The 25,478-nt window shown below is 39.2% G+C and overlaps 1 protein-coding gene across 1 annotated transcript in view; it reads left to right on the top strand.

Moving 5' to 3' along the window:
• CCDC7 (coiled-coil domain containing 7) overlaps positions 1 to 25,478 on the top strand; it is a 108,004-nt gene that overhangs the window by 78,085 nt on the left and 4,441 nt on the right. The window contains exons 14-17 of the mRNA XM_043965647.1: positions 7,637 to 7,783; positions 15,336 to 15,411; positions 18,557 to 18,622; positions 19,325 to 19,489. Coding sequence (XP_043821582.1) covers positions 7,637 to 7,783; positions 15,336 to 15,411; positions 18,557 to 18,622; positions 19,325 to 19,489 — 454 coding nt within the window. The remainder of the gene's footprint in view (positions 1 to 7,636; positions 7,784 to 15,335; positions 15,412 to 18,556; positions 18,623 to 19,324; positions 19,490 to 25,478) is intronic.

The following is a 25,478-nucleotide window of genomic DNA, read 5'->3' on the forward strand; positions in this document are numbered from 1 at the left end:
TCCATTCCCCCCCCCCCCATTTATAATTAGTCTCAGGCTTGCAGGTTATGTCAGTTTGAGTTACAGCTTGATATGCTTTTTTTGGATATTCTTTTCCATAGCTGTAGAATAATCTTTTCTTGTTAAATTTTTTCCTTAATATTTATAGGCATTTCTCCTTGCTAGTTGCTAAATTTGTTGTGACCGTGACAAGCTCAGTGTGACAAGCTGAGCCTTAAAGGATATGCAGGTAGAAAGGAGAGAAGAGGGCATTTCAGTAATTTGGTCAAAAGCACAGAGGTGGAGTGCAGTGTTTGTGTAGGGGAGTAAAAGAAGATTAAAAAAAGGTAAGATCTAGAGAGTCTTAAATGCTGTGTAAAGGAACTTCACGCAATAGGCAATAGAGAGTCACTGAAGTTTTTGATCAGGGTAATAATTTGATGGAAATGTTTTGTGAATATTAGTTTATGTTAAGAAATTTGAGTGGGAAGACAGAAGTTAGGGAAATCAATCGAAGGGCTATTGTAGGAGTCCAGGAGTAAAGTAATAAGGGTATGAATTAGGGTTGTAGCAGTAGGATTGGAAAGGAAGAGAGAGATTTGAAACATATTATAGAAAGAATTTTAAATAACATTTTTTCCTATAAATTTTTTATTAGGGCTCTATCTTTTATTAGAACTCCTTTGATTAAGGAAATCCTATCTGGAGTATGTCCTGATCCACTCCAGTAACCATAGATAATAGCCTATCTATGGATGGCTCCTCTTAGCAAGAGTGTGATAATGTCTGCCATATACTTACCTAAAAGCTTCTACAGTGTTTTAAAAAATAATTGATATTGCTCTATCAGTTTTAGGTAAGAATATATATGTGTACATATGTATATGTATGTATACGTATGTTTCTATCTCTACACCTACACACACACACACACACACACACACACACACACACACACACCCAGTAGAGGATTGACAGCGTGGTAGACAGAGCTTCACCATGGCTATTATGGAGAGCAGGAGAAAAGCCCCCAAAGAACCAGACTGGCTCCAAGAGGCAGCACATGGTCCCAAGGATACCTAAGAGAGTTCAGAAGACCTACAAGCCAGAGAGCCAAGCTCCAGCCAAGAGAGAGAAAGTTCCTGGAGTGCTCAAGGGTTTTATCCTCTTTTGATAGAGGTGGGTCATTATACACTGATCAAAGCTAATTGGATAGCATCATTCAATTCCATTGGATGAATGACATGACGTGAGGGTGGTCTGAATTAAAATGAAATCTACAGACGATATCAGGGAGAAGACCCTCACTCAGGTTGCTTAAGGCAAAGTCCATTATCTAGGCATGGTCCTTCACTGAGCTAGACAGAAGAGTCTGTCTCCATTTCTTTTGTTTCCTTGGGTTTGTTCCAGACCAGGAGAGCAGAACTTTCTGGCATGGGGGGGGGGGGGGAGAAAGCACTGAGAAACTGATCCCTGGGTCCCCCAAGAAATCTGTTATTAATAATTATTTTCTCATAATAGCATGTTGCCACAGTTCTCCATACTGATTAAATCTCTGAGGTTCAACAGATTTTCACTGTTCTTAAGCATCAGTTCATGACTGCCCCCCCCCCCCCCCCCGTCTTTGGTTAGTCTTACCCTAACTTGCTAGTCATTCTAGGTTCTAAAGATACCTTCATGATAGTTGTGGGAACACAATACTAACCTGTCAGTCAAATCAGTGAGCAATTATTGTGTCTACTATATTTTGCTATGCGTTAATATTGTTTTATCTGCAAGACTGAGAAGCATATTGTGGCCAGATGTCTACCACTATTCTCAGAAGACAGTCTTTGTTTCTATAGTCTACCACTTCCATTGCTAATTATTCCTGTATCTGCCAATGCTGCTACTAAAACCAACCATGGAAACTGCCCTGGCAATACTGAAGACTTCCATAACCTTTTATTTAATAAGTCCCAACCCTGCACATGTCTACCATGGGATACTGGTTTGCCAAAGACATTTTTCTAAGCACTGGGGATGCAAAGAAAGGCAAAAACATGGTCCTTTCCCTCAAGGAGCTCACATTCTAATGGAGGAAACAGTATGCAAATAATTATGCCTATAGTTATATGTTGAAAGTACATATATATATATATACACATACATACATACATACATACATACATACATACATATATATATATATATATATATATATATATATATATATATAAAAAGATACATGGTATATAAATGGAAGGTTTTGGTTTTGTTTTGTCCTTTATGGAACAGGACCATGACATTGGGCTGATGTCATGACTTGCACTGAATTAGATTTAAGTGAGGGAGGACTGTGCAAGGTCACCAACCTTATTCTCCTCCAGAGCCATCTGAGTCCAGTGGCAAGATACATATCAGGACCACTGAAGATGGCCCTGGAGGCAATTGAGGTCAAGTAACTTGCCCAGGGTCACACAGCTAGGAAGTGTTTTGAGGTGAAATTTGAACTCTGATCCTTCCAACTTCAGGGCCAGTGCTCTATCCACTGTGCCCTCTAGCTGCACCTAAATGGAAGGTAATGTCAAAAGGAAGTTAAAAGAAGTGGGGTGGGGGGTTGGAGGTGAGGAGGGTGGGCCTGGGAAAGGCCTCTTTAAGAAGATCTGTCAGGAAGGGCAACCAAGAGATGACTCAGGTTTTACCATATCATATTAAAATGCAAAAACCTTTAAACTCTGAGCCATTGCAGGGCCAGATGTAGCCGAAAGGCCCAAGCAATGAATCACTATGTCCTTGGATTCCTAGAAAACTTCCTGAGGAGCTCTGGGTGCATGGTCCCCTTGAGGAGGACCTATAAAACAACAGAGTAACTCAGTTGTTTTATATCTTGGGTAGGTATTGTTTTTCCAATTAAAAACCCTCTGTAGTGGGCAGCTAGGTGGCATAGTGATTAAAGCACAGACCCTGGATTCAGGAGAACCTGAGTTCGAATCTGACCTCAGACACTTGACACTAGCTGTGTGACCCTGGGCAAGTCACTTAACCCTCATTGCGGGGGGGGGGGGGGGTGCAGCTTTCTGCCCTTAAGGAATTCACAGTATTCAGAAGTAAAATATAAACTCCTTGAGGGTAGGGGAAGTTTCTCTGCTACCCCTCCCTCTCTTGCTCCCCCCCCCATTCTAGAATTTTAGTTGTAGCCTATCATAGATATTTGCTGAATTGAACTGAATCGAACAATTTGCCCTTATTATGTATCTGTCAGAGCAACAAACACAGAATTGGCGCTCCCAATTTTATTTCTGGACAGCCAAGTGAGGGTATTTCATTTTGTTCCATGTTTAACTTCCTGTGAAGGATGTCTTTCTTCAAAGAAAGAGTGAAGCAGCCATTTCCCAAGTTTTTCTTTTCCTCAAGTTAAGCATCATCTTTATGGCTTTTCAGTTTCCTTTGTCTTTTAACCTCTGGTATATTCCTTTATTTCAACATTGTTAGCTACTCAGTCTCAGTTACTCTACCTCACCGGCTTAAAGAAAAAAAATTGGGGAAATATTGCCATCTTGTGGACTCATAGAATGTTGCTGCATAAATTCCTCCTACAACTTTCCTGAGAAGTGATCATTCAGCCCCAGTTAGAATATCTCAAGTGACAGAAAACTATATCACGAAGAAGATTGGGTAGGCAAGTCAGTCAGTCAGTCAACCAGCATATATTGAACTAGTCGCTTAACCATACGCTAAGCACTGGGAATACAAATATAAGCAAAAACCAATCTGTTCTTTTGGAGCTCACATTCTGTCTAATGGAGGAGACAACATGCAAACCGACATGCACAGATATACATATCTAGATTTATGCACACACATACACATGCATATATATAACACATGTATACACGTGTGTAAACACTAAACACATATTCACATACATGTGTATATCAGGACTTTTTAGGACGCCTACACACATGTGCATATAAACACACATGTATATGTGTTCACACACATTCCTGTCTGTATGTTGTCTACTTCATTAGGCAGACTGTGAGCTTCCTAAGAGCAGAGACTGGTTTTTACCTTTGTTTGTAAAAGGGATAAGCCTTCCTGTGAAAGGTGGGACTTCAAATGACGCTTGAAGAAAGGCAGAGATGCTGTAAGGCAGAGATGAAGAGGGAAAGTGTGCCAACTCAGGTGACAGAGGAAGTGGTGTCCTGTGTGCAGAATAACCAGGATGCTAGTGCCATAGGGTCACAAAGGAGGACCACCAAGGTGTCAGGAGGAGGAGAATAAGGTGTAAGAAGACTTGAAAAGTAGGATGGAGGCAGATTATGAAGGGCTTTAAAAGATGAGCAGAAGATTGTTTATTTGATCCTGGAAGGAATAGGGAGCTACTGGGGTTTATTGAATGGGAGGAGGTGACATGGTCACACCTGGGCTGCAGGAAGATCAATTTGATGACTGAGTAGAAGATGAATTGGAAAGGAGAGAAATTTGAGGTAGGAAGAACAAACAGCAGGCTATTGAGGTAGTCCAGGCATGAGGTGGTGAGGGATTGTACTAGGATGGTGGTAGTAGCTGAGGAGATAAGGAGGTACATGGGAGACATGTGATGAAAGAAGAATAGATGGGACTCGAGAACTGATTGGAAGTCGACAATGACACACCCAGGTTATAAGCTTGGGTATGTGGAAGGATGGTTGTGCATCAGTAATAAAGAAGTTAGGAAGAGGAGAGGGTTTGGGAGGTGAAGGATAATGAGTTCAGTTTTGGACATGTTGAGTTTAAGATACCTTTGGGACATCCAGTTCAAGATGTCTAATAGGCAGCAGGTGTGAGCTCTAGCTGTTGAATAGTTCGATTTAATTCAACAAAAAATTATTAGGTAACTTTGTACTGGTGATATAAAGATAAAAACGATAGTCTTTTCCTCAAGAAATCTGCATTCTTCAGTTCTCCCTCATATTGAGCTAAATCTTGGCTTCCTCAATCACCCCAGTTTTGTCCTCTGTCTCTAGACCTTCCAATGATATAGAAGATAAACAAATTTTTACAACTATAGAGCTAGTATTGATATAGCAAATATTATCTCATTCAATCCTTATAATGTTTACTCTCCTTATAATAATAATGTTTGTTGAATTGTAGGTAGTGAGTCTGTCCTGAGGGGTTTGGAGGCAGCCATTTATGAACCTGATATGGCCAATCAATTAATTAATCAACAAGTATTTATTAAATGCCTACTATGTGCCCTGGAAGGTAGGTGCTGTTATTCTCCACATTTTACAGATGAAGAAACAGGCAAACGGATTAAGCAGCTTGCCCAGGGTCACAAATCTAGTAAATATCTGAGGCTATATTTAAACTCAGGTCTTCCTAACTTCAAACCCTCTACTCTATCCAGTGGATCACCTAACATAGGAATCACGTGTTTGAATCCGTTCTTTAGACATATGAACAAAGAGAAATGTAAATGAGTTGCTTGCCCAAGGTCGCAGGTAAGAGCAGAGACAGATTAGAACTCTTGCCTCTTGGCTTCCATTCCAGTGCTCTTTCTACTCCACCTGAAGGGGCATTCTGCTGTACTTGGGAACAGAGTCTGAAGAAACCTGTTAATGACTCTTGAACAAAGAGGTTTGTTGTAGTGGAGATTTGATTACAAACTTTTGACTGTATCTTATTTCATCTTTTCATTCCCAGGGATTAACATGGAATCTCTCAGAGAATAGGGATTCATGAAATAAGGGGCAGCTGTGTGGTACTGGGTATAGAGCTCTAGATCTGGAGTCAGGAAGGCTTGAGTTCAGATATAGCCTCAGCACCTCCTAGGCTGCTATAAGGGTTAAATGAGGTAATATTGGTAAAGTGCTTCGCAAACCTTAAAGCATGTTAAAATGCTATTGCTATTACTAATATATTGCCATGTTAATGTAATATATAATGATATAATTTGTAATTATAATGTTTTTTGTAGCTACTGAGTCTGTCATGAAGGGAATGGAGGTAACTATTTGTGAACCTGATTTTGCCAATCATTTAATCAGTCAACAAGTATTTATCAGATGCCTACTATAGGCCCGGCACTGTACTAGGAGCTAATGAGGTGTGCTACATTCTTGGAGCAGATAACTAGGAAGTGATGAACAGCCTGCCAAGATCTGTCAAACCTGCCAATTGCTATCCTTTTCTAGCAATTAATTTAGTAAGGAATGCTACCAGGAGAAACCCAGAAAGTATTTCTAGGATATTGAAGAATTTGGAGGCCTAAGAAGTGAGTGTCTTTATTTTTCTTCCAAATAAAGACTGGAACTTTGGAAGGAAAAGGACATTTTATAAATAAACAGGTTAAAGCATGCATGCATACATATGCCCCATACAAGTGCAGACAGTATAAGTATATATATGTTACATATGGGTACATGTATGTGGTCACATTCGTGTATATTCATATACAAACATATATGTCTATGCACATACCCATGTGGCTCTCTAGTCACTGTATCACATTTGCCTCTTGATAAACTGAGCTTATGAAAAAAAAGATGGACACATAACCAATGAAAACCACAAAGAATTAATAGTCTTAAGAAAGCTAAAGCCTATTATGAATTGGGGCTTCTTGTATGAAAAATGCAGAAAAGGCATTTTAAGCTGTTTGTGGAGAGCAAGAATAAGAATGCAAAATGGCCTACAGATTAGGGCAGGTGGCATTTCCGCCCCCGCCCCCAGACTTTATTGTTCAGTCATTTCAGTCATTTCTGATTCTCTGTGACCCTATTTGGGGTTTTCTTGGCAGAGATACTGGAGGGTTTGACATTTCCTTCTCTCACTCATTTTACAGATGAAGAAACTGAGACAAACAGGGTTAAGTGACTTGCCCAGGGTGACACAGTAGTGTCTGAGGCCATATTTGAACTCGGGTAGATGAGTCTGCCTGACTCCAGGATCAGTACTCTACCCACTGCACTACCCACGTGCCCTTTTCAAATTTTAGGGTCACTTAATTACTGTGATATAAGTGGTAGAAGAATTTTTTTAAACTATATAGTAATTATTTGCCTTTTAAATTATTTTACTTTAAAAATGGCCCCAATATAATGATTTCCAAGGTAAGCACAGCAGAATATAGCATAATTATTCCATAAAAAGTCTTTGCTCTGGGCCAAAGTTGTCAAACTCAAATAGAAATAGGGGCCACTAACCATAAATAAGGATCTCTGCAGTTTGGCCTACATGTTTGACAGCTCTGCTCTGGACTATTCTAACTTCCACCTGCTTTAGTAGGTTTGGTTCTCAGAGCAAGGTGGTTAAGTCTTCTCAGGGATCTAGGGATTATGGGGTTCTTCTCTAAAGCTAAATGGGCACCAAGAGCCCATTGTAATATGTTCCCAATGTTAATCCCAGAGGTTGATTTAATGATTAATAACAATTAGCTTTTACAAAAGAGAAGATTTAGCCAGAATAGAAGTATAAATGTTTCCACCCAACACAGGGGCACACTTTCCCTTCTACTGCTCTAGTGCCTGGGGAGAGTGGGCTCAGATTGAATGCAGCTGCTGCTACAAAGCATTTCTTTGGTCCAGGAAAGCCAATAGATGGGTGAGTTACTGTAGCTTGCTCTTGGCTTCCTTTGATTCATTGCTATGCTGGGTCAAGCTGGTTGTTCTGTACTTTCTCTTCACAGAGTCAGCATGGATTTCAGTACCAGGACCTCTAGTGGCTCACTTTCCCTACCTTTGGAAGGTCAAAATGTTTCAGCTTCGGATGTTCCACCTAAGAGCAGCAAAGAACAAATTCTGAAAGGAAGGAGATCAGAAGGTTTTGGGCAAATGTATGTTGGACTCAGACTAAGAGTTGACTGTTAAATTTTTAATATTAATATTTCTACATCTGAAATTGGCAAATGCAACAAATTAGGGCTTGATTTATTGTTTTGTTGATTGCTTATACTTAAGGAATGATGGATAAATGTTAATAATGTAGATTCAACTTAAAAGTATGTCTTGTGTAAAAGGCCTCTTTTACCTAGTTTAAAAAAAAAAGAGAGAGAAAAGAGGGGAGGCAAGGGCCAGAGAAAGACCCTCAGGGTTTTTGACCTAAAGAGATAAAGATTTTTAGGACCACCCTGTGCCTTCAAAAGGCCAAAAACAAAAAAACAAAAAACGACAAAACAAGGACTGAGCTGGGCCCTATTGTTGGTCAATCAAGTTATTTAGTTTTAAGGAGTGGTTCTTAAAAAATCTTCTTACAGGTAAACCTCAAGAAATCTTACTGAGGTTTCTGCAGATAAATGCATATTCCTTTGGCGAGTGCCTACAGATGCTGATAATATATCTTGCCACTGGCCCCAGATGGAGGTCTAATTCTAATTCCTATTAATTTTCTATTTCATTTTCTCAAATGTTTATTTTGTATATGTTGGTGTGTATTACTTAAATTTTCAATAGTTAAATTTTAAATCTCAGATTTAAAACTTTTCTCCTCTAGCTAATAAAGCATATGAATTTGATTTTGATTTTAAAAAGGCAATCTGAGCCCTCTTGCTTCTGCTGTTACTTGTGATACTCCAAATCTGACACATCTAATGCCTTTTTTCTTAGTTCTCACCCTTCTTGACTCCAGGTCCAGCATTCTATCTATTCTGTTTTTATGTTATTTTATTTTTATGTTATTTATTTATTTATTTGCGGGGCAATGAGGGTTAAGTGACTTGCCCAGGGTCACACAGCTAATAAGTGTTAAGTGTCTGAGGCCGGATTTGAACTCAGGTACTCCTGACTCCAGGGCCGGTGCTCTATCCACTGCGCCACCTAGCTGCCCCAAAATTTGACATTGTTGACCACCTTCTCCTCCTAGACACTCTCTCTTCCCAGGAATTTCATGACAGTACATTCTCTTGGTTCTTTTATCTGTCTGACCATTCTTTTTTAGTTTCCTTTGCTGACTCATCATCCATTGTTCAGTCATTTCAGTCATGTTCAACTCTTCTTGACCCCATATGGGTTTTCTTGGCAAAGATCCAGGAGTGGTTTGCCATTTCTTTCTCCAACTCTTTTTTTTTTTATTGAATAGAATTTTATTTTCCAAAATATATGTAAAAACAAATTTTAACATCATTTTTTAAAAAAATTGTGTTCCAACTTCTCTTCCTCCTCCATTCCCACCCCCCAACTCTTTTTACAGATGAGGTAACTGAGGGAAACAGGATTAAGTGACTTGTCTGCAGTCATATAGCTTATATAGTAAGTGTCTGAGGCCAGATTTGAATTTATCAAGATAAGGCTTCCTGAGTCCAGGCTGGGCACTTCTATCCTTTGTGCCACCTAGCTGTCCCTGTCCTCCATATTATACTTCTCTAACTGTAGAATGCTCCAAGCTTCTTTCCTGGGTTCTCTTCTCTACATCCTTCCTCTCTTTTTATTCCAAGTTTCATTGTGGTTAAGTATCATCTCTATGCAGATGATTCCCAGATCTATCCAGCTGCAGGCTCTCTCACATCACCAGCTGCCTATTAGACATTTGAAATTGTATATCTTCATAGATATTTCAAATGTAACATATCTAAAAACAGAAGAATTTCTCTTCCTCCCATTTCAAACCCATTCCTCTAACAAACTTTCCTTTTTCTGTTGAGGCTATCACCATCCTTTTGGGCTCACAAGTTTGAAACATTCCCACTATCTTTGATTCCTCACCCTCCTTAATCCAGGTATTGAGTCAGTTGCCAAATAGTTATCCTTTTATCTCCATGTCTGCCTCATATGTTCCCTTCAAGTAGACAGTTACCACTCTTTTTCTCAATCTCCTTTACCTCTTGCTTAGATTATTGCTTCCTAATTGGTTTCCTGGCCGTGAGTCCCTTCCCTCTATAATCCATTCTCCATCCAACTGCCAAGTTTTCTTTCTTTCTTTCTTTCTTTCTTTCTTTCTTTCTTTCTTTCTTTCTTTCTTTCTTTCTTTCTTTCTTTCTTTCTTTCTTTCTTTCTTTCTTTCTCTTTCTTTCTTTCTTTCTTTCTTTCTTTCTTTCTTTCTTTCTTTCTTTCTTTCTTTCTTTCTTTCTTTCTTTCTTTCTTTCTTTCTTCCTTTCTTCCTTTCTTCCTTTCTTCCTTTCTTCCTTTCTTCCTTTCTTCCTTTCTTCCTTTCTTTCTTTCTTTCTTCCTTCCTTCCTTCCTTCCTTCCTTCCTTCCTTCCTTCCTTCCTTCCTTCCTTCCTTCCTTTCTTTCTTTCTTTCTTTCTTTCTTTCTTTCTTTCTTTCTTTCTTTCTTTCTTTCTTTCTTTCTTTCTTTCTTTCTTTCTTTCTTTCTTTCTTTCTTTCTTTCTTTCTTTCTTTCTTTCTTTCTTTCTTTCTTTCTTTCTGGCAATGAGGGTTAAATGACTTGCCCAGGGTCACACAGCTAGTAAGTGTCAAGTGTCTGAGGCTGTATTTGAAGTCAGGTCCTCCTGAATTCAGGGCTGGTGCTTTATCCACTGCGCCATCTAGCTGCCCCCCAATTGTTTTTTCTTAAGAGCAGTTTTGACCATGTTGTTCCCTTTCTCTACTGTTTGATATTTAAAGCCTGTCACAGTCTTACCCCAACCTATTGTTCCAGCCTCATTACTCTGTGGTCTAGCCAAATTGGTATTCTTACTACTTCTCATACACAATATTCCATCTCCTGTTTTCTGACAACTTTTACACTGGATGTCTCCCATGTATTATCTTTTTTTAAAAATCCTTTCTTTCTTATATGGTTCTTTGGTTTTTTGTGTTTTGTTTTTTTGCAGGGCAATGAGGGTTAAGTGACTTGCCTAGGGTCACACAGCTAGAACATGTCAAATGTCTGAGGCCAGATTTGAACTCAGGTCCTCTGGAATTCAGGGCAGGTGCTCTATCCACTGCACCACCTAGCTGCCCCTGGTTCTTTGTTTTTTTTTTCCTTACACACCTTTGCATTTCTTCTCCGAGCTATCTGTCTCTGTCATGCTCTCTCTCTCTCTCTCTCTCTCTCTCTCTCTCTCTCTCATAAAGAGGAAATAAGTCCAAATTTTTTTAAAGTTATGGTAAAGTACAAGATCATCTTACATGTCTCCTGAGAAACTTGTATGTGGACCAAGAAGCAACAGTTAGAACTGAACATGGAACAACTGATTGGTTTAAGATGGGAAAAGGAATATAATAAAGCTATATATTGTCACCTTAAATGTTTAACTTATATGCAGGGTACATCATGAGAAAGGCCAGTCTGAATGAATTAAAAGCCGGAAGTAAGATTGCTGGGGAAACAATCTTAGATATGCAGACTATACCATTCTGATGGTAGAAAGTGAAGAAGTATTAAGAAGCCTCTTGATGAGGGTGGAAGAGGAGAATGTAAAAACTGGCTTGAAGCTCAACAGAAAACAAAAAAACAACAACCTAAGATCTTGGCAACTGGTTCCATCACTTCCTGCAGTGTTAGATTTTATATACTTGGGCTCAAAAATCACTGCAGATGGTAACTGCAGCCATGAAATTATGTGATGCTTGCTCCTTGAAAGGAAAGCTCTGGAAAATACGCACAGCATGCTAAAAAGCAGAGACACCATCTTGACAACAAAGGACCATATAGTCAGTGCTATGGTTTTTCCAGTAGCAGTGAATGGCAATGAGGGTTGGGACTATATGGAAAGCCGAGAGCTGCAAAATCAGCACTTTTGAATTGTGGTGCTGGAGAAGACTTAAATAAATCAATTCAGGCTAATCACTGGAAGGTCAAATGCTGAAGCTTCAATACTTTGGCCACTTTATGAGAAGATGGGACTCATTGGAAAAGACCTTGATGTTGGAAAAGGGAATGGCAGAGGATAAGATGGATAGATAGTGTCATGGAAACAATGACTATGAGCTCAGACAGCCTTTGGGATAGTGGAAGATAGAAGGTCCTGGCTTGGTGTGCCATTATGATCAATGGGTTCACAAAGAGTCAGAAATGACTGAGCAACTAAATAACAATAACAATTGTGGTTAAGAAACTTCCATTCTTTTGTACTAAAACAAAAATTAAGAATTGGTGGGTGGCTCTTAACTTTTTGCAAAATATCTAAAAACTACTCATATAAGTTTTCATTATTGACCTCATTGCTTTCAATGTAGTTAGTCCAAATGTTATTTATTTTTTTAAATATTCAATACTCCTAAAATACTCTAGGAATACTTTAATTCAGTACTCTCCTTCTGTTGTGTTCTCAGCACACTTTGAGGTCCAGTAAGTTTTCAGTGCTGCCAGAGTGGTGTTACCCAGGGTGAGGTCTCTTACATGTCTTCCTAGTCAGATCTCTGTAAATTGCTGACTCGGGTTTGGCACATGTATAGTTGTATTTCAGTAGACACTGCTGGACTCGGTCACAGTTTGCTCACTGGGAGGCTCTACAGTTTTAGAGTGACTGAACTTGCTGCCTTCCCTTTGCTCTGGTCTCCTGCCCTGGTTATTCCTGTGAGATTAAAATTGAATATTAGATCATAAATCTACCCTACTTAACCTTAACCTTAATTTATCTCCCAGACTAGTAAATGGAAGAAGCTTCTGGTTTTCTAGATAGACCTTTTATTGTATGGTAGTCACAAGGTGATGTTGATTAGAAGGATAGGAAAGTAGAAATACAATACAAATCGTCTTAAGTCTAGGCTTAGTCTATATTCTGTATAAAACTCACCAAAAAACCGAAGGCCACCTTTGGGGAGAGAGACCTAGTCAAGCGCGTGCTGTTAACTGAGAGCCGGGCCGAGTCAAACTCCAGTCCGCGTCTGTCTGTGCAGTGCAGCCAGGAGACCAGCGGAGCAGGAAAAAAGCCCCACTTCCGTTCTCTCCTTGCCTTTTAAGCTCGCACCCCGGAAGTCGAGTGCTCAGCAGGCAATCTGGCCTGCGTCGCAGGCGAACTGGTGTGCGTAGCTCATGCTGTTGGTCTCCTCCCCAAAAGGGTGGTCTTAAAAAAAACTGGCGTCTCTCCATTATCTAACCGACTGTTAAAACTTTTTACCACATTCCCCCCTTTTGTTCCTCAAGAAACAAAATATTTCCTTGATGGAACAGTAAAAAGAATATAATAACTATTGCTAACTAATAATATGTGAACAACAATATAGAAAAGGAAGAGAGGAAAGTTTTGTCCAGAGGGGCGATTTTTTTGTCCTCATGAACCGACGCTTTGACATTAGTCTTGCAAAGGGAGAGCCTCTGCAGAGAGTACATGTTACAGATAGTGTATATTATAACAGAAAGGAGATAGTAAAAACTAACAAAACATATAAAGTCTCTGAGTTCTCTTGTCTTCTTGAAGTGGTAAGATGTCATCAGGAGGAAACTGGATTCTGGACTCTGGTCTGGATTCTGGTCTGGAAAAACTGGATTCTGGACTCTGGTCTGGAAAGCTGGATTCTCTTCTTTAACTGTTTGAATTGCTGTATTTTTACAAAACCTTAGCATAGCATTGTCAATGATCAAATTAATAAATTCCATTACATTCCACTGCAGGCTTAAACACTGGCCTGAAGGCTGGAACTGAATCAGGCTTTGTTCTTAGGCTCAGAGCAACATGGCTACATTTTCAGAGTTCTTTGCTCAGTACTTAGACCCCGAGGTTGTTCTTGATCTCTCCTTTTTGCTCTGGATCTGGGACTGGGAACCAGATAATGGTTGCCAGAGTTGCCAGATGGCATCCTTCTTGCACCAAGCCCTATTTCAAGGATGACATGGGATCTCTTTCCATCCTAGTGCTTCCTGCCCTAGCTCTCTGTTTTGTCTCCCTTTCTGTCTTTGGGCACTAAAATGGTTCCTGCTATTACCCCCACTATCATCTAATCTAGCCCCTTCCTAGTATCGGCAGACCTCTGTCTACTCTCTGAGGAGCCCTAGGTTAGAATAATGACTTACTCTGACTTGCTTGTGGTGTTCCAGATCTGGGGTGTTTTCTACGTTGTTGTAGAGGAGGTATGCTGGGTGAGCTAGGCAAAAATGCTTCCTCTCCCTCTATCATCCTGTTTACACAGATCAAAACCTTTCTATCAATGTGACCAACAATATGTCTGAATGGCTGCTTTATACAAACTTCTTCAGTTCTAAAACTTAAAAAGAAAGGAAGGAATTACAGCTGACTCCACAAGATAAGCCAGAGCCCTTCAACAAGTTTTAACCCTTGTGAATTCATAGTAGAGAATTTTTAATACTTAGAACTTGTATTCATCATCCCTAATACAAACTGATTTCACATGCCAGCTGCAGCGAGCACATAGAGAGTCTCAGGGGCTGGCTGATGGGGTCCCCATAGTAGTGATTCTGCCTGTTACCCCTCTCCTATCCAGCCCACCGCCACCACAAAACAGGTAGGAAGAAATGCGCTCCCTCCTCATCTCTCCCTCCTGACCTCCTTCAAGGCCCAACTAAAACCCTACCTTCTACTAGAAGCTTTTTCCAATCCTTCTTAATTCTAATGATTTCTCCCTGTTAACTATTTCCTATTTATCCTGTATATGTGTTTATGTATATATATTTGTTTGCTTGTTGTCTTCCTCATCAGATTGTGAGCCCCTTGAGGGTAGAGACCACCTTTTGCCTTTTTTTGTATCTGCAGAGCTTAGCACTGTTTCTGGCACATGGTTGGCACCTAATAAATGTTGATTTTCATGAATTGAATGAACAATATACACAATGACTACAATATTTAAATAGTGAAATATATTAAATTAGATGCTGTATAATTATAATGACCAATATTATCCCTGAAGAAGAGATAAGAAAATGCACCTTTCTACCTTTTTTGCAGAGATGGAGGACAATGGGTGTAGATCATTGCATTTTGTCATATTCAATTGATTTGTTGACTAGTTTTGCTGAGCTCTTTAAAAAATTCTTTTTAAAATAAATTTTAAAAAATTAAAGGATAGTTTTTTGAGGGGAGAAAGGAAGGATATGTGTGGAAATTAAGGTGATATAAAAACAAAGGGTATAACACATTTTTGAAAAAATACTCAAACTTCTCTATTGAGTTATGACTGAAAAAAATGCAACATCCTATAGCCAACCTGGTGGTGAGTCTTTCTAAACTTAACTAGGCTAGCTTAAACAACAACCATCTGGGCTTGTCACTGGGTCTACACTTAAAGCTGCTACAGGTTAGAAAGACCTACCAAAGCTTGTCTTCTACTGGATAGCCTTTGAAAACCCAGAGTCAAAGCTTTGGAGTTGGACTTTAGTGGAAAGTATTTTTTTTCTAAACCATTATTTTATTGATCAAAGAAAGATATATTTTTCATTAGTAAACATTATAAAATAATATTTGTTTATACATTGACATTTAAATGTTTTTGCTTTCTAAATCCTTGTCTAAAAATAAACAAAATGATTATTTAAACATATTTATAATTATAGCCCTTCGAAGAGATCTTCTCTAATTTTAACAAGTTCTGATGCTGCTAAATTAAAGGAAGACTTGTTTCAAGCTCAGGTAATACATATTCACTTTTGTACTATGTATTTCTGCCTTCAAACTGCATGATGTGGCTTTTTTTTTTCAGTTTTATAAAAGCATATTTCCTTAATTATGTTTAGTTTAAGGAGATGTTTAAATATTTTGCATTCATTTCTTTCACATAGCAGTTGGTGGGTGAACTGAGATATCCTTGAAGTATGCTCAGTGACAGCTAGAAATAAATCATGAATGATTTACATACAGATAACTGATAATGTATTTTGCTTTTAAAAATACTTAATTTTTTAGTTGTAGCTGGCTTACTGAAGAAGCTGTATGAATTAAAAATCAAGTCCCACTTGTTATATTTTTTCAAAATACATTGAAACTTCTTTTTAATACTGGTGTTGGGGGATAGTTCTCTAAACTAATTTTGTTATATAAATATAAAAGGATTTTTTGCATTTCATCATATTTTGATAGCTGTCATTTAAGTTTCTTTACAAAAATTTGTGTGAGATGTGAGAAAATAATAGAATTTGGCAGATATTCAAAGGCCCCACCTGGAGATTAATCTAAACAGATTGAATTAATTGAGAGTGATTGACTTTGCTGATTAGCCTACTTAAAGTTAATTATATTGTAACCACACCTGGCCAGCCCTTAAGTAGGTATTGTTCTCAAAAGCTAAGGATTTGAACTCAACACAAGACTACCTTCAAGTCCAGTGAACCAATGGTTTTGGATGATGCTAACCAATCAGCTTGAAGCAGTGTGAAAGGACTGCCTCTCCTCCAAACCTATAAAAGCTTCCACACTCAGTTTGCTCAGGCAGTTCATGGTTGAAGCAGGCTCAGTGGAGGACTTGAGGAAGAACCAGACCAGGCTGGAACTCTAGGCTAGATAGGCCTTTTCTTAACTTTCTGAACTCCACATGTTCTCCTTTTACTAATACCTAGTATGCTTTAATAAATGCTTAATGTGGCGGGGGGGGGGGGGGGGGGGGGGGCTAGGTGGCGCAGTGGATAAAGCACAAGCCCTGGATTCAGGAGTACCTGAGTTCAAATCCAGCCTCAGACACTTGACACCTAATAGCTGTGTGACCCTGGGCAAGTCACTTAACCCCAATTGCCTCACTAAAAAAAAATGCTTAATGCCCAAAGACTGTTGCTAAAACTTCTAATTTAAGGCGACCATACATTTAGGTTTTATACATCACAGAAACACAATATGACTTTAAATTTGAGAAATTGTAATGTTCACAAAAATTACATTTGGCTTAAAAAATTACATTAGCCCTGACCCCAAATATCAGTGCTGTTCCCTCTTGTGCTTGGTGATAGTCTTGTACTTTTAAAAAAAACAAAATAAAATGTTTTTATTTAAAGTTTCGAATTTCAAATTCTATCCTTCCCTTCCTCCCTTCTCCCTTCCCTGAGGCAATAAGCAATAAGATATAGGTTATACATGTGCAGTTATGTAAAAAATTACCATAATAATCATTTTGTATAAGACTCAAAAGAAAAAAAAGAAAGTTAAAAATAGCATGCTTCAGTCTGTATTCCATCTGTGAGGGAAAAATCCATCCCCTTCTCAATAATTCTCGGGAACTCAGCAGTGAAGTGACAAAGGCTCTTTATTTCCTTCTCATGAGGAGGCATCCTAGTGTGCAGCTAGAGGGTGCCCCAAAAGGGGGCTCACAGGCCCTGTTTTATACCCTAGTCCCAAATTCGAATGGACCCTCCCCTTTTTCATCACTGGTCCCATTACTCAAGGGTTACAATCTACGAGCAAAAACTAGCTAATCAGAACTCAGTATTCCCACCCCTCTTCCTTGTATGGGTGTAACTCAGGAGTGGACCTTATTCTTCCTTATATGGACACAACTCTGGAGCAGACCTTATTGAGACCAAGGCTCCTTGAACCATGTGATTTTGTTAACCTGAGGGGGAGGAGGGGATCTGAGACCTTTGTCCTACAAACAGGTCAGGAGGAGTATGACTGACTGTTACATTCACATTGACCGGAGACAACTACCTATTTTCTCACACCATCAATAACAGTTCTTTCTTTGGAAATGGATAGTATTCTTCATCATTAGTCCTTTGGGATTGTCTTGGATCATTGTATTGCTGAGAATAGTTGTCGGTCACAGTTCTTCACTGAACTACGTTGCTGTCAAAATATGGATGATATGGAAATATTTTACATAATTTCACATATAATATTTATATCACATTTCTTTCCTTCTCAATGGATGGAGGAAGAATGGGAGAAAGAATTTGGAAATAAAAAAAAATTTAAGAATGTTAGGAATAAACAGACTTATTTTTTTAAAAGACAGGAATGAGGCTTGAATATAAAAATTACTTCCCGTAGATTAGTAATATTTATGGAAAACATGTATATGTATGTGTGTCTGTCTATCTATCTATCTATCTATCTATCTATCTATCTATCTATCTATCTATCTATCTATCTATCTATCTATCTATCTATCTATCATCATCATTCTAGCCTGGTTCCTCTTCGCTGAGGAGAGCAGAATGGTCAGCCTTGTGGTTCCAATCTCTGGCTCTCTGCCTGGTAGGATTCCAAGTCTCCATGGAGAGGAATGATTCAAGGATACTATAGAAATATCTATTCGTGCCTCCTCCCTATGAGCCAGACTATATGGACACATATAATATTGGAAAACACACACACTGTAGATGTGCCATTGCCAGTACCTCTGAGGGAGTGATGAAGTGATTTGCCTGGGGTCATGCAATGTTAGGGATCTTGACCTAGCTCTTTGTCATTGTTTTTTGCTTGTCCCTTGATGTTTAGACAGATGTCAAATCTCAAACACAGGGCAGGGGTATGATGAGTTCTTGTGAGTATGACAATAGTAATTTCTAGATTAGATAAATAAACCTCTCCTAATGCCTTCCATTATTGCAATTACGTGATGTCACCAGAACTTTCTGTGATAGTTAAGGACTACAACTCTTGTTTTAACTGTAAAATATAGTAATGATAATATTTTCTAAAGAATAAAAATGGTCAATTAAAGAAAAATTAGATGATTTAAAATTTTTCTCATGTCTAAAAAACCCCTAAAATGTAATGGTTTTTTAAGTGTTCTAAAGTAACTATGAACATAGAGAAGAAAAGTAAATATTTTCTTATTGTTTTATAGAAAGTAGTAATTTCTCTGGAAAGTGAGAACAGATTTCTTCAGGAGCAATTGAAAGATGCTTTACAGGTAAAGGCTAGCATGGCACTTTGATATAGTTTGCAAAATAAAAAATGTTTATAAAGGACTTTATTGACATCTTTTGTGTCAAAACAGGAATATCTTATTCTATTATTTAATGACTACATATTTTTGAAAATAGTATCATTTTATATATTAAATATTCATTACATAATAATCTGTCTCTCAGCATCAGTTAAATTTCCATATCACTTTTCCATTTTTGATAGAATAGATCTCAATTCTTTTGGTGCAAATATTTCTTCTTTCATCTTTGAACTTTCCATTTCAAAGAAATTATTTGCAGGCCTAGTAATAAATAAACACTGTTATTTACTTAGGGGACATGTCAGTTGTAATAATGGCAGAAGCAAAGGAGTCATATCTCCTATCCTAGATTATTCTAGATTAGGATAATCTTGGCAAATTCATCAACTGCATTGTAGCAAATGTTTCATGTTAGTGCTGGTAGCCCCAGCAACAAATTTCTGGGTTTCTTCTCTCTATTTTCATTCTTCCATTTGCTTTGATATTAAGAGAGAAAATAAAGTAGTTTCAGATAGCTCTTAGGTAATGGCCATGTTTTCAAGGCAAATGTGAACTTCAAAATACAAGTTTCATGTGGATGGGCATGGTGAGGTTGAGACATGTGAATAGAGCTGAGGAACTGAACAAAAAGCTTTCTAATCATTGCTAATCATTTTTTAACAGGAAGTTGAAAAAGTAAAGAAAGATCTTGAAGCATCACATACTGAACTAACAAAAGAAGGTGGAAATGATAATGAAAGCATAATTTCTAAAAAATCCAAGAAAGGTAAAAAAGGGAAAGGAGAGTCAAAAAAAGGAAAAAAAGCCAAAACAAAAAAAACATCACAGGTACAGGGAAAAATGTGTTTTCATATTATTGCATACTTTATTCTTATTTATTCTATTTGATCTTTTGTGCCCCTAATTTTACCCTCACCACTCCTATTTTTATGTCAGAATAGCAGTTTTTGAGTGCCAGTGAAATCATTTGAGAACTACAGTCCCCTGAGCTCAGGTGATATTCCAAACAAGGAGTCTCCAAACTTTTTGATTGCATTAGTAAAAAATTTTTGAACATGTACCAACAATGTGTATATTTACTTATCAAATATATGCATGTACTGTTATACTAATAATTTCATAAAATGAAGCACAAAAATTTAAGAGGATGAGATTAAAAATGAAATAATATATTTTTTTTTGGTGAGGCAATTGGGGTTAAGTGACTTGTCCAGGGTCACACAGCTAGTGTCAAGTGTCTGAGGCCAAATTTGAACTCAGGTCATCCTGACTCCAGGGCCAGTGCTCTATCCACTGCGCCACCTAGCTGCCCCAAAAATGAAATAATATTTGTTCCTAAAATCAGTAGGTAGCCACTGGAGTTTATTGAGTAGGGGGATCACATTGTTTTACCTGCTAGAAATGACATGATCTGACAACTGGTTGAGTATTTGGATATGGGGGTGAGGGAAAATGAAGAGTCCAGATGACACTAAGGTTGTGAAAACCCAGGGGACTAGAAGGATGATGTTGCCCTTGACAGTAATGAAGAAGTTTGGAAGATGAGTAGATTTGGAGTGGGGGTGGGCAGAAAGAAAATAATAATATCTGTGATTCACATCACCATCCATGCTTATCCTTTGTTACTGTCCCATTTGAAATAGAAAGGGGGAGGCAGGTAAGTCAAAGCTGGAAAAGGGCTTGTAGTCAGGGCTTGACAAATTTGTTTTTGTCGCCCCTGGGAATACCTCCTGACTCACATGATTGTTCTCTCAGAGAGGTCTACCAGAATTCACGAGCCTTTATTGTTGTGTTGGCCTTTAAGTTCACAAGAGGACACAGTTCCTGCTAATTACTTCCTATCTGTGCCAGCTGTTGCCTTGCTACACATATAGATTTTGCTGGATGATACCAGACACAGCTTCACTAGGCATGTTAGTTTTTCTAGGCTTTTATCTTTTGGCTTCAGTGGAAGTCCTTGGATCTCTCTTTCTCTCTCTCTCTCTCTCTCTCTCTCTCTCTCTCTCTCTCTCTCTCTCTCTGCGCAGGACAGTGAGGGTTAAGTGGCTTGCCCAAAGTCACACAGCTAGTAAGTGTCAAGTGTCTGAGGCCAGATTCAAACTCAGGTCCTCCTGAATCCTAGGCTGGTGCTTTATTCACTGCACCATCTAGCTGCCCCCTTGTCCTTCGATATCTCTTACTCATAAGTGGACTCTACAATGTTCTTTTCATTCAGAAGCCTATTCCAAATCCAGAGGCTGAACAGAGGGAGGCAGAGTAGAGGCCATCAAGCCAAACTCTCCCAACATTCTCCTCCAAGCAATTTTAAAATAATGCATCAAATTTAATTCTAGAGAAGCATAGTAAACAAAAGGTCAGGGGGAGACATTTTTCCAGCCCAAGATACCTTAGGAGGTTGGAAGGAAAGGTCTGTGTCACAGGAGTAGGTGCTGCCAGGAGCACAATGCAGTGATGATACCATCTGTGGGCCTTGAAAATGAGAGTGGCAACACAGGTGAAGCAACACAGTAAGGGGATTGAACACTTGGACAGAAAGAGATTATATGGGGTACCTGTGCCAACACTGGGTGCAGTAATGGGCACCATTTGACAACTCTGTTGCCCATTACCCAGTTCTAAGTTGCATTCCAGGGCAGAAAGGCACACTTGCAGTCTCAAGGGAGCAGGGACCTTATTTCCTGGTCACAGTTCCAGGGCAGAGAGAGGAGCACTAGCACTTGCAGTTGCAAGGGAGGGGGGACCCTTCCTGTGTAAGGACCAAAATAAGACCAGGAGAGCAGTGACCACAGCTCTCCTTGGCTTACACAACCTTCGAAGCACCAAAAATTTACAGCCCCCCCCCCCCCCCCCCCCCCCCCCCCCCCCCCCGTTGCCGAACTAGCTTTGAAAACAGCATGGGGAAAAAAGCTGAAAGCTTGAGATGGTGATATTCCCCACTTCAGGCCATCTCCCCTGCTGTCCTCATTTTCCTCCATTGTCAGTGTCTCAGTCATGTTTCTACATCTTCCATCTTTCCAAGTAAATCACTCAGAACCTGAGGGATCAGGTAAGCAATTCTTTAATAAGAATATATTCAATAAACCCTGGCTAAAAGCAATCCACAAGGTGGTGAAGAAACAGTCCAAAGGAATATAAAAGCTGCTGACAAGGAGATTAAAGCAATTGGCCGGGCAGCTAGGTGGCGCAGTGGATAAAGCACTGGTTCTGGATTCAGGAGGAACTGAGTTCAAATCCTGCCTCAGACACTTGACACTAGCTGTGTGACCCTGGGCAAGTCACTTAACCCTCACTGCCCCACAAAAAAAAAAAAAGTAATAAAAGCAATTGGCAAGTAAGTTTCCTGGGGTTTCAGGGGCACCTTGCCCAAGTCTTAGAGCTGTCTTTATAGCCTCCACGCCCAAAGGCTCCATAGCTGGGTCCCAGATTATTCCACCTAGGGGCAATTCAAACTATCCCAGGTCTACTCTAAGAACTTCTTGGTTCACAATAGTCCTAGGTGGTGGTGTAATAGTATGGGGTTAACTCAGGCATCCTATGTTTGTGGCCCATGATAGCCAAAAATCCAATCTGTTGCTAAGTTTTATTGACTGATTAACTCTCTGCTACATATTCTGTAGGTATACTTCTTTTTTTTTTTTTTTGAGAGGCAGTTGGGGTTAAGTGACTCGCCCAAGGTCACACAGCTAGTAAGTGTTAAGTGTCTGAGGCTGGATTTGAACTCAGGTACTCCTGACTCCAGGGCCGGTGCTATGTCCACTGAGCCACCTAGCTGCCGCTACAGGTATATTTCTAAATGTTTTCTTCCCTTCTTAAACCCTAACCAGATGATTTAGCCTCTTATTCTGATAAAAAGAATGAGGCCATATGATTATAGTTTCCTTAATTCCCTTTCTCCAGTCTTAAAAATTCTTAGCTTCACTGCCTACTCCTTTCTTTCTGGTGACAGACGAAGAGGTACCCCAACTCCTTGATATGACTAATCTTTCTACATCTGTTCTTCCTTCAGGACCTCGCTTTAGGAATCATTTTTGTCTCATTCATCCTTAATGTCTTCTCCACTAGCACTTTTCCATTTGTCAATAAACATTATCAGTTTATCTAATTCTAAAAGTTTTCCTTCTTAATGTGTCTAGTTATCCTGTCATTCTTTTTCCCCTTTGTGGCCAAAATTCTTGAAAACAAAATCTATATCCAGTTCTTCAACTTCTTTAACATCCTCTCTCTCCTTAACCCTTTGTAATTTGACTATCTCCTCAATTCTACTGAAATTGCTCTCAAAGGTCAGCAGTGACTTTATCACCAAATCTAATGCCTTTATTAAGTTATTGACTTTATTCCTCATTGCTTTGTCTGTTTCTTTCACTAACTTTTCATCTTTAATCTCTCTCTCTCTTTATTTCTTTCTTTTTTTTTGCAGGGCAATAAAGGTTAAGTGACTTGCCCAGGGTCACACAGCTATTAAGTGTCAAGTGTCATGGTCGGGTTTGAACTCAGGTCCTCCTGAATCCGGGGCTTTATCCACTGCGCCACCTAGCTGCCCTCATTTATCTCTCTTTTGATAATATCATATACTTCCACTTACCTCTTCCCCTTTTTAATTGCCATTTCCATGTGGTTTACCTCCAAACCCATATCAACAGCTCTAAGCTATTTACGAATCTTCATACTCCTGTGTAATTTAAAATTCTAAATGTGGGTTCTAATCTGCCCCCCCCAGTTTTGGGGGGGAAACTGACTAAAATCACTGATAAATGAGTTTAGAATTTTTTTAAGGGTTTATTAAAAGATAGTAAAAGAAAGAAAAAGATTGAGAAGAGATTTCTTATAACCTGGCAATCCTAGCCTTCCTAATCTCCCACTTCTGAAGTTCCCTGCCACCATGCCATGTCTTGAAGCCAAAGTGGGAGCATAGTCCCACCAGCGTCTGCTTCCTCCTTCCTGTCCTCCTCCCAGAAATGGGAGGCTCCTCAAGTTGATTGGCTGGTAGCCTTGATAGACAGAACCCATGAGCAAACATCACTTTCTGATGCCAAGGACCTTGACCTCATGGCTTGCCCTCAAAGGCCTTCTCCTCATGGCAAAGCTTTGCTACAGTAAGTCTCCAGCAGGTGGCATCATTCCGATCATTACACTCCCATCTTCAACTGCCTGTAGAACCTCTCTACTGGATGCAGACTGACATTTCAAATACAACATGTTCATTATCCTTTGAAGTTATTTATTCCCTTTGATTTCACTATTTCGTGGATACCACCCTTCACCAAATTTTTCATGTTTGCAATATTAGGATTATCCTAAATTCTTTCCCCTCTCTCATCTCTTATATCTGGTCAGTTATCCACTTCTTTAGATGCTGTCCTTGCAATATTCCTCACATCATTATGCTCCTTTCTATTCCACCCTACGCTACCTCTATAAAACTTAATTGTGCCTGCTTGGATTATTGCAATAGACTTCTAACAGGTCTTCCCACCTTTCTTTTTCTCTTTCTACAGATCATCCTTCACATCCCTGCCTAACATTTCTTCTTTCTACTTTGATCTGGCGATTGTACTTCCTTGTTTAAAAACTTCACTGTTGCCTGAATTATAGGACCTTGCTGTTGGAAGGGACTAGATCCTCTAGTCTACCCTCTTCATTTTACCACTGCCTTAATGAATTCTTCTGTAATCCCTGCCCTGACAAGTTGGTACTGACCTTACAGATCACTTGCTCATTCTGATTAATCTTTCCTCATGTGGGCTTTGAAACAGCATATTCTCCCATTTCCCCAACCTCTCTAATTGCTCTTTCTGTTGCCTTGAGAAGTAGATACTGACCTTCCCCTCTCCCTGTAGCCCTCCCCTGCTCCCGACTAAACTCTATGTAGTCTAAGTTTCTCTCATGTCTCCATGGGTTATTTTGACCCTTATTTATCTGTATTTGTATCATGCCCCATTTATAGACAATAGTAAATGTTCATCTGGGCAAATACAGTTTGAGGCAATATGATACAATGGATAGAGTTTTGGACTTAGTTATGGAGACCTGGGTTCAAATTCCATCTTAGACACTTAGCAGTGTGACCCTGGTTAAGTCACTTAACCTCATTTGACCTCAGTTTCCTTATTTATTAAATGGGGGAGGGGTTAGGTTAAATGACCTCTAAGGTCTCTTCCAGCTCTAAGTTTATGATCCTATCTGTAACCTAAACTTGTGTTGCACCTAGCATCATGCTTAGGCAGCTAGGTGGTGCAGTGGCTAGAGAACTGAACCTGGAGTCAGAAGACCTGAATTCATATCCAGCCTTAGACAACTAGCTGTATGACCCTGAACATGTCATCTGAACTTGTTTGCCTCAGTTTCCTCATCTGTAAAATAAACCGGAGAAGGAAATGGCAAACCACTACAGCATCTTTGACAAGAAAAATCTAAATGGGTCATGAAGAGAGTTGGACACAACTGAAAAAACAACTAAACAAAACAAACAAACCATGCTCTGCCCATGACAAGTCCCTTTTAAATTTTTAATTAAATTGACCCTAATTGTAGGTATCACAGAATCTTAGTGTTTGACAGGACTTCAAAGGTCATCTGGGCCAATTCTGTACTAAAGTTAAGTTCAACAAACATTCATTAGTGGTCTGCTATGTTCAAAGCAATATGCTATGCATTGGGAATATAGAAGCAAAAATGATTTTAAAGTGCTGCTCCCACCCAAGAAGTAGATTATAGTCTACTGCAATCTCCTCCACATTATCCCTGACAAAAGTCAACAAACTTCCCTTCATAATTCTTTTTTTCCAGACTAAATATGGCATTGGTCCCAGTCCTCTCT

The sequence above is a fragment of the Dromiciops gliroides genome, chromosome 5 (assembly GCF_019393635.1).
Source record: "Dromiciops gliroides isolate mDroGli1 chromosome 5, mDroGli1.pri, whole genome shotgun sequence".
NCBI lineage: Eukaryota > Metazoa > Chordata > Mammalia > Microbiotheria > Microbiotheriidae > Dromiciops > Dromiciops gliroides.